The 14,283-nt window shown below is 33.5% G+C and overlaps 1 protein-coding gene across 1 annotated transcript; it reads right to left on the reverse strand.

Moving 5' to 3' along the window:
* Positions 1 to 5,412: 5,412 nt before the first annotated feature.
* LOC132755209 (uncharacterized) lies at positions 5,413 to 13,708 on the reverse strand (the record flags this gene model as incomplete). The annotated part of the gene is made up of 4 exons (XM_060746020.1): positions 5,413 to 5,577; positions 9,757 to 9,897; positions 12,990 to 13,133; positions 13,490 to 13,708. Coding segments are annotated over 4 exons (669 nt in total), but the record flags the coding sequence as incomplete, so codon positions are not given.
* Positions 13,709 to 14,283: the final 575 nt, after the last annotated feature.

Here is a 14,283-nt window from a genome sequence, read left to right on the forward strand (position 1 = left end):
TTTTCAAGTCTTTACTTATTTGTATTCACTTTACTTGCCTTTTCCAAAAACTTTCTGTGTTGCAACCTTTCCTATTGGTTGAAAACATTTAAAACCTTTTACAGTGCTTCCTTATTATTAATTATTTCTATTAAGTTTTTCTGATTCTTTTTTCTCAACACTTTTCTTCTTTTTGTTCCAAGCGTTGAAGTCCAATAAGCTGTTTATATATTGTTCTTTTTCTGTTCAAGGTATTTTTTTCCTTCCTTGTTTTTCACAAACTTTTTGGCCTTTTCCCTTTCTTTTGCATCTTTTTGCCTGCATTCTTTTTCTGTTTCACTTAATCTAATTCTTCATCCTTTCCATCCTTTCAAATATTTTTGTTTGCTTCTCAATTTTATCTGTTTTACATTCGAATTGCTTGTTTTCGTCTTTCTATTTCATTAAACTCAGCCAAAAACTATATTTTTGCTGTAATTCGCTGAATTTTGCCAACTCTGTATCATTGCCTTTTCATCACAGCTGAATGTCGTTCAAAGTTCTGGAATTTTAGGTATATCACAAATTGATTTTATTCTCTTCTGCCTTCAACTTCTCTAAAATTTCACAGCCGACGTATTTCCTGGTATTGATATTTTTCAACAGCTTCATCTTTGACTATCTCCTTTGCATCTTATCACAGGTATACAGTAGCATGGGATTCAGGATTAATGCCCTCATCTGAATTTTTGTAGCGGGAGTTTTCATTAAAAGCTGCTATCAATATTTTAAACCAACGCGACTTGTTTTCAACAAGTCTTTGGACAGTTCAGTTACAGAGATAATCTGTTTCTACTTTGTCTTGTGACCCTTATCAGATTTTCTTTGACCATCGCTTGTTTCTCTTACGCTCAATACCTTTTTATTTCTTATCAAACTTTCTTTAGTTGTACTTTTCATCCTTTATTTTTCTAGTATACATTGGACCTGTCCTTGTGATTTGTACTTTTAACTTTCGTACACTGGCGCTTAACATGTCTACATGCATCTTCGCAGGACACAGAAAGTTTCCTGACACATTTACAGTATGTTTTGTGTCGTTTTGCTGACAAGTTGTTTTCTGCTGCATTTCTCAAGCGTGTTTTTGAGACAATGTTTTCATTCACGTTAACTAAAATTGGATTTGTGCATTTAAAGAAACAATCACAGAAAAATCAACAACTCTCCTAATTTTAAACTTTTGAGTAAATATTTTCCTTTTTTAAGACACCTACCTTGAAATGTTATTTGATGAGTGCCATTCGATTCAAATTTTCCGTTTCAAATACACACACTATATCTTCATAGACTGCTGATTTTCTTTAAACGTGTTTGAGGTGCTACATGTTTTAGGATTTAAATGGTGCTTTCAATTGTTCATGGGATTGGAAATCATACACCACAATACTGCATCTTACATCTGTAGATGGTGCCTTCAAAAGTATTTTTCTCATGTGATTTAAAATCTCTGCCACTTAAAGTCATCTTTAACAATACAACACCACTTCCATTTATGTTCATCAGAGTGATTTTTCTTATGTTCTATCAATATTGCTCTGTAGGAAATCAGATACAATTAACGACACAAAATTTTGTATTTTTTCCTGATCGTCAATAGTTTTGTTTCAACTCTTCAGTGAACAGCAGCTGTGTTTATCTCCCCTATTCTTCCCTTTCTTTACCTAATTTTGCATTGAAATATGTTGACTGATTTGGAGTAACAGACGGTGTGCTCCTGCTGCTTTTTCATTTTGGAATATTTGTTTGATTTTCTAAGTTCAAATTGTGAATAGGCAGATGCTGTGAGTTCCTGATGCCTTATAATCACTTAAAACTTTTCTGCGTCACTTTTTAGCTGAACTTCTTACTAGTAGTTGAAGTCCACGTGTTCCAATTGATCTTATTGGCTACTGAGTAAACTGGTATAACAGGTTGTTTAGTACCATACCTCACACCACCATCATTGGATATATTCTCAAGTGATAGAATTGATTCCAGCGGAAACTCTTTAGCACAAGGTCTACAAGTTCTGGCAACCTATGTTTAGAAGCACTTTTATTTGACTGAGTGGGTAATGAAAAAATTTACATTTGGAAAGTTGAACTATTTTTACTTTCTTATCATCTGACAATAAGCTTCTAAAATTCACTGCCTCCCTTGGCTGCTTTACAGTGTTAGGCAAGGGATGATATGATTGGTTTATTTGGCAATAAGGTGATATATTTGTAACATTGGCACTGATTACAGAGCGTCTGTTCAAACTGTTTCCTTAGCTGTAGAATTTTTTGTCTCTAGCTTCGTCTACATCTGATTTGCAGGCAGTATCATTTTTATTCACTATCATTTGTTTAACTGATTCAATTAACATGACAGGAGTCTATTAGTTGTAGGCTATTGTTTTTGTCCCTTTTAGATGTCTTTTTTTCATTTCAGATTTGACTGACTATGATTATTAGGCCTAGCTCTCCTTTCTTAAACTTGACAAAAATTTGTTGAACAAGAGTGGACTAATTCTGGTGGTGCTAAAAATTGTTTTGCAGCAACAGGTCCTTTATGCTGAAGATATGGGCAGCATTATTGCTAACTTATTGCTGGATAATTCACTAGGGCAAGTTGAACAGACTGAGAACAACAATCCATTACAGTGTTAGGTAACCAGAATAGCTGTGGCATTCCACAAAATCGATGGTGACATTATACCTGTCGATGGCTGAGTCCATTATGAAGTTAATTGTCCACAGTTGCTACTGAAAACCTGGCTGTTGACTGACAACATTTTACAAAAGACTGAGAATGGTTCATGGCATGGTTCTGTACAATGATTTGTTTGACAACTGGTTGTTGCAGCCAATATCAACTTTGTGGTATTCTGAGTTCAGGTACTGGTTCGGTATTACTGAATTGGCTGGTGTAGTGGGAGTTGCCAAGAAGGGTTTCTGGCTGTTGGTACAACTGTTGAACAGAGACCTTACTTGCTGACTGGAGAAAACATGGGACTGAGGCTCAATGACTGGGTTACAAATTGCTGCTGTATTGGTCCTGCTGTTGTACTGACTGTCGGTAAATGCAGAGAAATAATCACTGGTTGCTGGGTGCATCTGTCAAAACAGACATACTTGCATGGCAGCTAAAAGTATTGAAGATTCAAGAGTCCTTCCTTCCATTAAATCTGCCCAATGGATGTAAAAGAATTCATGAATAATGGAGATTGAAAGTTGGAATGAATTATTGCTACTAGAATCACTTTTTATATTGTTATGATGAGTTAGGTACACTTGGAGGACTGTATTGATTTGCATGTTGCCCCAGAAGTGACATGCTGCTGCTCTATTTTGCGGAGTTTGACTTTGAAACTTGCCAATACACTGCTTGTGAAGATTCCTGGAAACTGTGTTGTAAAGTTTGATCCTATTTGTTGACATTAATGCCTTTTGGAAGCTTTTCATCATTTTGTGATGTTTTAACTAATTTTCCTTTCTGTTTGGAATTTTGTTATTCTTTTGGGACAATCCATTTGAGTACACTGGCTTCATAGCTACAGGTGAACTCACCAGAATTTCTACTTTGGCACACAACTTTTTGACTTTGGCTGGATGTTTGTAGTAATATTTCTTTTTCATAATGCCATCGTGAAGGATCCAACTTGGGCTCTGGGACTAAATAACATTGGTCAATTTTGTGGAGTAGCGAAAGACTTTCATTTGGGATCTTTCCTGGTAGAATAGACTTCTATTTGAAAAAAGATCTGGCTTACTGGAAGCGGTTGAAGTGGGCATGGAGAGGAGTATGAAGAATTTTTTAACATTTGATACCTCACCACCTGCATAGAAGGGATGCTCTTCTTACAATTTTCCTGGTGAAGATAAACTATGAACTGAGAAACAGATCTGACCTCGCAGTTTCTTTTTTTAAATAAACTTTTTGGCCCAAGTCATGTGTCTGTTCCATGCAAAATAGGCTTTTTTTGTCCTCCCATTTCTGTCCCATTGCTGTGAAAGGTCAGGCTAAGCCAGGTCAGAAATTTTGACTACCGATTGGAATATTTCTCGAGTTGAGAGACCTTTAGCTCCATCCAATTGACCTTGAATCCCTTAGCAGTTTGAAGGTTTTCAAGACTCTCTGGCGCTCATGCATTTCTGCTATCTGCTGAGGCAAATTTTAGCGACACTCTGCTCTTGATACCCAGGTGGTCTTAAATGTTAAAAGCATAGTTTTTAAGCGTTGTTTGCTCTGATTTTGCACGAGCTCATTTTTAATCTTATTGGCCACACTGCTGAGCGAATATTTGAATGACTTTTGACTAGTTTTCATTTGTGAGTAAGAACCTGATTTATGACTGCCTTAAAATGTTGGGACTTGCCAGAATTGCCTGAACCGCTGGTGGTGACATAGGTGATAGAAAAACCTGTAGGTGATCGCATGGCGGGGGATGTACTATGAGCTGGTGAAGGTGAGCAACTCACACACCAATGGTGGTGACATATGTTGTTGCCAGATGATGACTATGGCCATTTTTGGTGGTTGAAGGACTACCCATGGATTAACCTGCCTCTGTTAAAATGGACCATAGGATTGAGAGCCCCAGGGGCACTAATGCTGCTTTGATCTTCTAGATGTGTCATTTTGTTGCTGCTGCCTGAACATCTCTTGCTACTTAAAATGTTGTTTTCTTTACCTCTCCTGGTTCAATGTTAGGTTTCTTAGCATTTTTTGAAGCGAGGAAAGATATATTCTTAATTCTCATTCTCTATATGAGTCTCGAGGTATACTTGACTTTTTCCAGATGCATTTATGGTCTTCATTCCAACTGGCTTTCACATCCAACGCTGGTGCATCGCCAATTCTTGTTTCAGATTTCTGGAATTCCTTACTTAACACTTTCTCTATTTTCTTCTGTGATAAGTTCTTCTGACCCAACAATTTTGACATAAATGGCTTTCTGAACTATCTTTTGGAAGCAGCATTCTTTGTTTTTTCCCTCTTTTTCGTGTCCAGTATACAATCTTTTTTTGTCACTTCTTTATCACTTTTAACAATATCTAACATGTGTGGTACAGGTTGCAGCTATTTTCATGCAAGACTTTTGTGATGCAGTTTTTCTCTCTTAATTGCATCTTAAATGGAATGCCTAACTTTTATCATTTTCAAATAATCAAGTTTAAATATTTCTTACACACTGGTATTAAACTGTTTTCGACAACTATAAAACTCCGGATTTAAAGAATCTGGTCGCATCTGTCCAAGCAAGCGTTCAATTTCATATATAAGTGGCTATGTTATCTTACTATTCTGTGAGGCAGCTGACACATTCTTCATTGTCCAGTATAATTTATTCACTAGATCAAATTACCATTGTAGGATCCAAGGCGAATGCTGTTAATCCACAAATTCGTGAAATTCTTAAGTCATATTCTTTCAGCATGAACGCCATGCGTGACACAGGTTTTTTGACATTGCTAGGCGTCTTGTGTTGTACTCCTCAGGATTTTTCTGCACCTCTTCTCTTTCCATGTTTCCCTTATCAATGTTGATAGCAAACTTGCACAGCTCTGAATATAACTGGATGAACATATCTCCACACTGAAAAATATAAACAACATATAGTAAGTTTGCATTAACAATCCTGAAAATATATATACACAAGTGAATCATTCTAAAAAGTTTATTTTAACCATCTTAGAAAATATATATCAATCAATTAAATTAGTTCATCCAGTTTATATTTCACATATTGGAAAGATATATACCAACCATTCTATTAGTTTCAATTAACCTATCTTGGCCAGATATATACCAATCATTTTAATTTGTTCAGTTTTCCTTCATCATTTTGTATTTTATATATATATTCTTATCAGTTCTATTAGCTTCAATATATCATCTTACACAAATATATACCAAACATTCTTTCCAGTTCAAACAACTTATATTTACCATTTAGGTAAAATGTACACCAAGTGGTTCAATTAATTCAATTAGTTAACTTCAACATCTTTGTAAGTTATATACCAATCATTCTATTTTTTTCAATCAGTTAATTTCACCATCTTGGTAAGTCATATACAAATTTTAATTTTATACCACCTCTATTTAGTTCAATCAGTTTACTTTACTATCTTGGTAAGTTATATTCCAATTATTATAATTAGTTCAATCAGTTCAAGATATATACAAATTACTCTGATTAGTTCAATCAGTCAACTTCACCATCTTGGTAAGTTATATACTAATCATTTTAATTAGTTCAATTAGTTAACTTCACAATCTTGTTACATTATATACAAACTTTGATTATATACCAATTCTATATAGTTCAATCAGTTTACAATTTTAATCATATACCAAATCTATATAGTTCAATCAGTTTACTTTACCATCTTGGTAAGTTACATACCAATCATCCTAATTAGTTCAATCAGTTAATTTCACCATCTTGGTAAGCTAAATGCCAATCATTCTAATTAGATCAATCAGTTAACTTCACCATCTTGGTAAGATATACAAGGTGTGTCCTTAAAGTTCCAGGACGCCAGACCTTACTTTTTTATTTATAAAGTTATATATATGAAATTCATATATATTATAATTACATGTCAGACAAGTTTCATCTTAAAATATACAGTAGAACTTCTATGAGTCGAACTTCGATGAGTCGATTTCTCGATGTGTCGAAGAAAAATTAAAGTCCCGACTTTTCCCCCTATATATTCCTTATAAAAACCTATTTATGAGTCGAGATTTTATGTGTCGAGTTTTTCGATGTGTCGAAGTTTTTTCGTGGTCCGTGTTAAGTAAATCTAGTGCAATTTACCACAAATAAGTCGAAGTTGTTCGATTTTTTTGACACCGTCGATCTCGAGACATTTTTCACACCTTATCTGGCTGCGAAGACGATATCCAATCAACTTGTGTGTCGGGTGTTAATTAATTACACAGCTCCTTGTGTTCAAACAGCCTTTGTTTGCGATAAAATGTGTGATAAAATGCTTAAATCGTTACTATTTTAATTGCCGTAGTGATATTTGAAAGTAAACAGTAAGAACTACTTTCATTTGATTACATCTTTGACCCGGTGTCGCGTGAGAATAACACCCAAAATATATACTATAAGTTGGTTAAGTTATCGCCCATTCGTATTGTTACACCTTTTGTAACTCTTTTGTATACGTCAACGGGTAGTCCAAATAATTAGCCGTGAAAAACGTTATTTAACATGCTATATTTATCATTGTAAAATGTGAATATCAGATTAATGATGGAAAAAACATGAAATAGGTTTCGTTATAGACTAGTCACTGGTCGAAATTTTGGCATGGAATTGAGTGCGATTAATGAGTCGAAGTCCCGATGTGTCGAAGTTTTTACGCAAGTCCCTTCAACTTCGACTTACCGAAGTTTTACTGTATATTGTAAGCTATTTGAAGGTCACGAGATATGGTTTCTATAGCAACCCCTATATGTAACAAGAGCTGTCACAGGAGACAGCGAAGCTCGACTAATAAAATACTGGACGCAGTAAGGAGGACAAACTATGAAAGAAAAATCAATTATGTATAATTATGTATTAAGTTATAGTAAAAAAATAACATTTTTTAACATAAATTCCAAGATCAAGGGGAATAATTCTAGAAATAGTCATGCTAGAGTTATGGATCTTGCCACATAACATTTGTGTAATGATAAGAAATATATATTTGAAGTTTGAAGTAGATACCTTAAAAAATAAAGAAGTTATTATATTTCTTAAAGAAAATCTTAAGTTCAAATACAGATAAATCTGTAAATATTGCTTCAAGAGTTATGAACATTGTCACATAAAATGTAATTGATGACAAGGAATAAGTATTTGAAGTTTGAGGTAGATACCTTTAAAAATTAAAAAGTTAAAATAAAAAATAACATTTTTTCTAGTAATTCATCTAAGTTTATGGGGAGATAATTCTTGCAATATTGGTGCTAGAGTTATGAACCTTGTCACATAAGATGTGGATGATGATAACGTAAATATATTTGAAGTATGAAGTTGATCCCTTAGAAATAAATAAGTTAGAGTAAAAAATAATATTTTGTATGGAAAATTCTAAGTTCAAAGGGAGATAAATCTGAAAATATTGGTGATAGAGTGATGAACCTTGTCACATAAGAATGGGGATGATGATAACGTAAATATATTTGAAGTATGAGGTTGATACCTTAAGTAATAAAGAAGAAATAGTATTTTTTGCGGAAAATTCTAAGTTCAAGGGGAGATATAAATCTGATAATATTGGTGCTAGAGTTATGAAACCGTGTCACATAAGATGGGGATGATGATAAGGTACATATATTTGAAGTATGAGGTTGATCCCTTAAGAAATAAAGAAGTATCAGTTAAAAAATAGTATTTTTTAAGGAAAATTCTAAGTTCAAGGGGAGATAAATCTGAAAATATTGGTGCTAGAGTTATGAACCTTGTCACATAAGATGAGGATGATGATAAGGTACATATATTTGAAGTATGAGGTTGATCCCTTAAGAAATAAAGAAGTATCAGTAAAAAATAGTATTTTTTAAGGACAATTCTAAGTTCAAGGGGAGATAAATCTGAAAATATTGGTGCTAGAGTTATGAACCTTGTCACATAAGATGTGGTTGATGATAAGGAACATATATTTCAAGTTTGAAGTTGATACCTTAAGAAATGACAAAGTTATAGTGAAAAATATTTTACTGCACCAAAACTTTAATCTAAAATCTGGACGCGGACGCGGACGCGGACGCTGACGCCGGGGCGAGTAGGACAGCTCTCCATATACTTCGTATAGTCGAGCTAAAAAATGGCTCAAGTCTACATCTGTTTCAAACACTTTGGTTCATAATAATGTAACAAAGGAAAAACATAATGAAATTTGCAGTAACAATCGAGCATTATTTTTGGAATGATTTTAAATTTAAACGATGTAATAACAACGTTAAAATGGCACTGTACTCTTACTGACCATGGATCAAGATATCATCGAAAAACAGTGAGTTATTATTCAGAACTTTCAAATTCATAATGTATCACCAAAAGAAACATGAACAATGCTTGATGTTTGAATGGTATAAAAGATTCAAAGAGTGCCGCACACCTACTGCAGATCACCAAAGATCTGAAAGAACAAGCATCTCTTGTATGGAGATTAAGGAAATGCTTCACGCCAACCCTCGTATGTCAGTGCCAGAAATAGCAAAAAAGTGTGACATCAGTAAAACAACATTTCACATGATAACTGAAAATATGTCAATGACCAAGGAATGTTTCTCAGTCATAGGTGATGTGTCATCAAAAATGTACAGCACGAGAAGGACGATAATTTGAGAAAGAGTGAATGTCATTATCTTTAAAACGTTGTTGTCACATGGGCTGGTGCAACAATGATGCTTATTTATATTGTTTTACAATTTTGTAAATAATGCACATAATTGGATAAAATTGGGCATGATAGTAGAAATATGGAAGGAAATCAAACAGCTTGTTTTTTTTTTGTTTGTTTTTTTTTTTAACTCTTATCAACAATTTTTTTTTTCAAATACACAATCGTCTCAGACCTTTACGGACACACCTTGAATGCTAATTATTTTAATCAATTCAATTCTAATCAGTTCAATCTGTTAATTTCACCACCTTGGTAAGTTATTTCACCATCTTGGAATGTTACATACTAATCATTATGATCAGTTTAAACTTCAATCAGTGAAACTTTATCATTTTCATAGCCGAGCTAAAAAATCACTTACCTCTTTTTTAACACCATCAATAAGCACTCCAATTTGCTCTGTATCCCGGCACACCTTGGCAACTGTCCAAATACTATCTAGAAAACGCTCCTCATCTTTATCTGCCAAATATTGATGGTGTATCCACAGCTTTAGCAGCTCCTATAAGATAAATTGTAATTTCTATAGAAGTGACATTGTCATGGTTAGCTCTCTTTCTGTTTTAAGGGGAAAAGTACATGTACCTGTAGGATGGGGAATTTTCACATTATTTTCTCTTGTAGGGCTAAATATCAGGCAATTTTTGCTGTACATAATTGCAATAGTGGAAACACTCATGACCCTTTTTTTAATTTTAAAAAGCCAATTTCAATAGATTAATGTTAAGGGTCTACTACTTTTGGCATATAAAAGCATGAAAAATACATCTATATAAAAACTAGAAATGTGTCATCATGCCATGGATGCCCCGGCATGCAGCCAAAATTTCAGATGGTGCCTTAATTATTTTTTTCATTTTAAGTTCAAAGCCCTTAAATCTTTTCAATGTTAACACAAACCATTTTCATACTATGTTCAAGGCACTGAAATTATTCAGTCTTAACCTTTTAAAAATAGCATATTGCATATTTGTAGCCAAAATAATGGCTAAAAGTATGAGTGCTGAAACTGAAAGTTCAAAATTTTTCCAACATTCAGAAAAGATAAGTTCACATTATTTTCAAAGTGAAAGGGGCTTTACTCTGCCAAAAATCATTGAACCATGACCAAATTCAAACTTGGCCTTGGCATTCCAAAAACATATCCATATGTCAAATTTGAGTTGAATGTGTTGTACCATTGGGGAGATAATAAATGGAAACTGAAATTTCATATTACTTTCAAAGTGAAAGGGGCATAACTCTGCCAAAAATCATTGAACCAAGACCAAATTTGAAATTGACCTGCGCATTCCTTTGACACATCAATATGTTAAGTTTGAGTTGAATGTGTTGTACCTTTCGGGAGATAATGAATGGAAACTGAAAATTTTCAAAGTATAAGTAGCATAACTCTGCCAAAAATCATCGAACCATGACCAAATTCTAACTTGACCTGTATTTTTTTCATGACATATACATATGTCAAGTTTGAGTTGAATGTGTTGTACCTTTGGGGAAATAATGAACGGAAACTGAAAATTTCATATTATTTTCAAAGTAAAAGGGGCATAACTCTGCCAAAAATCATCGAACCATGACCAAATTCGAACTTGACCTGTATTTTCTCATGACATATCCATATGTCAAGTTTGAGTTGAATGTGTTGTACCTTTGGGGAGATAATGAACGGAAACTGAAATTTCATATTATTTTCAAAGTAAAAGGGGCATAACTCTGCCAAAAATCATCGAACCATGACCAAATTCAAACTTGACCTGTATTTTCTCATGACATATCCATATGTCAAATTTGAGTTGAATGTGTTCAACCGTTCTTAAAATAATGAACGGAAACTGATGATGACAGAATGACGGAAGGATGGAAGGACAGAATGACGGAACGGGGTAACACTATATGCCCCGGCCATTACATGGCGGGGGCATAAAAAAATCTGAGGGAATTTTTTTTTAAAATAGGAGAAAATTAAACAATCATACTTTTTGGTGTTAAATGGTGAACAATTTCATCCCCTATATTCCTGAATTGAGGGCCGTGACTATATTATTTTTTTCATTAACCAGTTGAGCTGAATCAGCTATATATTTAATAATAATTCAACAAGATGAACTATCATAATTATGTTTATTGAAAAATTATTATGATGACAAATGTTGAGGATAGATAAAATATATAACCTGCCTAAAATATGAAAAGGCTGCCCACTATTTTTATGAATTGAATTGAACTTTACAGATAAATTCTAAAAGATATTTACAGAACTGCCCAGGGGTTATTGATTATTCATGCATTTTAATTGATTGAAAACACTCTTGAAAAATGTAAATGTAGAACTTATGATATATATCAATTTGCCAGTCTCGGTAAACCTTGTGCATACACACAGATTGACATAAAAGCATTTTGGGTTGATAGGCTTTTTCTTTGATCTTTATGAGTCATTATTACATGCTGTAAGTGAAAATTACCACTTAAACTGTGAATTATGTTGGTTCCTTTCTTTTTCAAATAAGATTATGGACTGAATAAAGCTTCTAAACTATTTCATAATTTGATGTTTGTTTGCCTAGACAACAAGAGCTGTCGGTAGGACAGCAACGCTCGACTATTCTTAGTGCTTGATAGTAAAAAAAAATGCTTGATACAGTTACCTCCTCCTGTTTACAGGTTGGGGTCATGATGGTGAACAAGTGTGCAAAGTTTCAAAGCCATATGTCAATGGACATTGAAAATATTTTAACTATTACAAAAATTTTAACGTAAATTCTAAGTCATAAATGGGCAAAATTCTGTCAATTGCTTGATAGCATTACCTCCTCCTGTCTACAGGTTGGGGTCATGATGGTGAACAAGTGTGCAAAGTTTCAAAGCCATATGTCAATGGACTTTGAAAATATTTGAACTATTACAAAAACTTTAACGTAAATTCTAAGTCGAAAAAGGGGGATAATTCTGTCAAAATGCTTGATAGAGTTACCTCCTCCTGTCTACAGGTTGGGGTCATGATGGTGAACAAGTGTGCAAAGTTTCAAAGCCATATGTCAATGGACATTGAAAATATTTCAACTATTACAAAAACTTTAACGTAAGTGGTTACGCCGACGCAGAAGCCAACACTCGGGTGACTACAATAGCTCTACTTATTCTTATCGAATAGTCGAGCTAAAAATAACAAACTTGACAGAAAATCATTAATTCTAAAATATCTTTCAATTTCTTTCTCCGTACCCATAAGTTTAGGACCAGACATAAGATAACTGTTAAGTCCTAGAAGAGCAGTTCCATGCTAATTACTATTGAAACTTATAACAGCATGTGAAAAAGCTTGGCTTTTAACCATATTACACTAAATATCCTAAATAGACATTTCAACCAACCTTTCAATTTGGACAAAACCAATCATGGTTTTTATGGGAAATTTTAAAATGTACACAATTGTACCGACAAAATAGTGTACAATGCAATGCAAACTATGATCGAACAGCACAGAAGTGCCCACAAATCTCATGGAAGCAAAACATTGCTGCAAGCTGGCTTATTATTATTAAAGCAAATTAATTTCAAAGAAAGTAAATCTTAGATAGAACAGTTTACCTGTGTACAACATGTCCGCTCTGGTTTTACCCAGTCCTGTATGAGAAACACCTGTGCTAAGCGTATACAAAGCTCCTGGTTAGTGGGCGTCTTTGCTAAATGGGACATAACTTTGATACCATCATGGCATATGATCGTCTCACACTGAAAAGTTTAAATTAGGTAACATTAACATTACCCTAAATTTTCATATAATATTATATCAGTATAAATGCAAACTATGGAAATACCTGATAAAAAAATATCAGCTATTGTTAAGTAAATGACACCTAAAAACTGGAAAATATTTTCTTTCAAAAAGATATAGATCCTTATTTAGATCTGAAGTCTTAATTTACACTACTGATACTTTACACAACTGATACATTTACTCTTTTTTTTCTAGAATTCTTTAATAAAAACATTTACACAATTTTTTTTATAAAAAATACTGAAAATGAAAGGAAACAAAAATTATAAATACAGTTAAGCTGTTGAGATCAAAGAAACAATATTTTTACCACTTCCTGCATCTTGCCATACTCCTGCTGTTTATAAAGTATGAAAATTTGGTGTTCTTTGATCTTTAGATCATTCAACAGAGCAGGGTGTTTGAGTGACCAGTTACAGAGATTCAGGGCAAACTCCTCACAATTCTCTTTCATCATTATCTCGATTCTGAGCTTTAAAATATCAGGATCTTCTTTCTGTATATAGTCCAGACCTGTCAATAAAGCTATCTAGTAAGATATCTCAATCTTTTATATACATAAGTTCACTATTTAACATACATGTACAGGGCAATCAATTGCATTATTACATAATATAAGCATGGCATAAAAAGATATGATTACATGTCAAATGTGACATCAATAATGAATAAAGCAAATGATGTCATAAAAAAATCATTTCTTTGTTTAATGTAGTTCCACACCTTTTAATCAATTCTCTTTCTATTTGAAAGTTAGAATGAAAATAAATATACATTCTTATGTAGTTGTAGTATAATAAGGGCTTTAAGGCACAGTTTATCATTCAAATGATTTGTAGTTCACCACCCCCACCCCTGGTCTATTTAACAGTTTATCAAGTTATGAAAACCATTATGCAGACAGACAGGGGAACAACCATTAAAAAATGTGCAAGGCTGATAAAAACGCATGTCAATCATGTTATAATCAGTTAATATTGGGCAATACTGGTTGAAAGAAGTCAATTGAAATCTTATACATATATATCATAGAAAGTTGTTCTGCCTAAATTTTGTTTTTGGGTTTAACGTCACATCGACACAGTATAGGTCACATCGCGACAT

This window comes from Ruditapes philippinarum, unplaced genomic scaffold, assembly GCF_026571515.1.
Source record: "Ruditapes philippinarum isolate M1 unplaced genomic scaffold, ASM2657151v2 ctg19777_1_1_1_1, whole genome shotgun sequence".
Taxonomy (NCBI): Eukaryota; Metazoa; Mollusca; class Bivalvia; order Venerida; family Veneridae; genus Ruditapes; species Ruditapes philippinarum.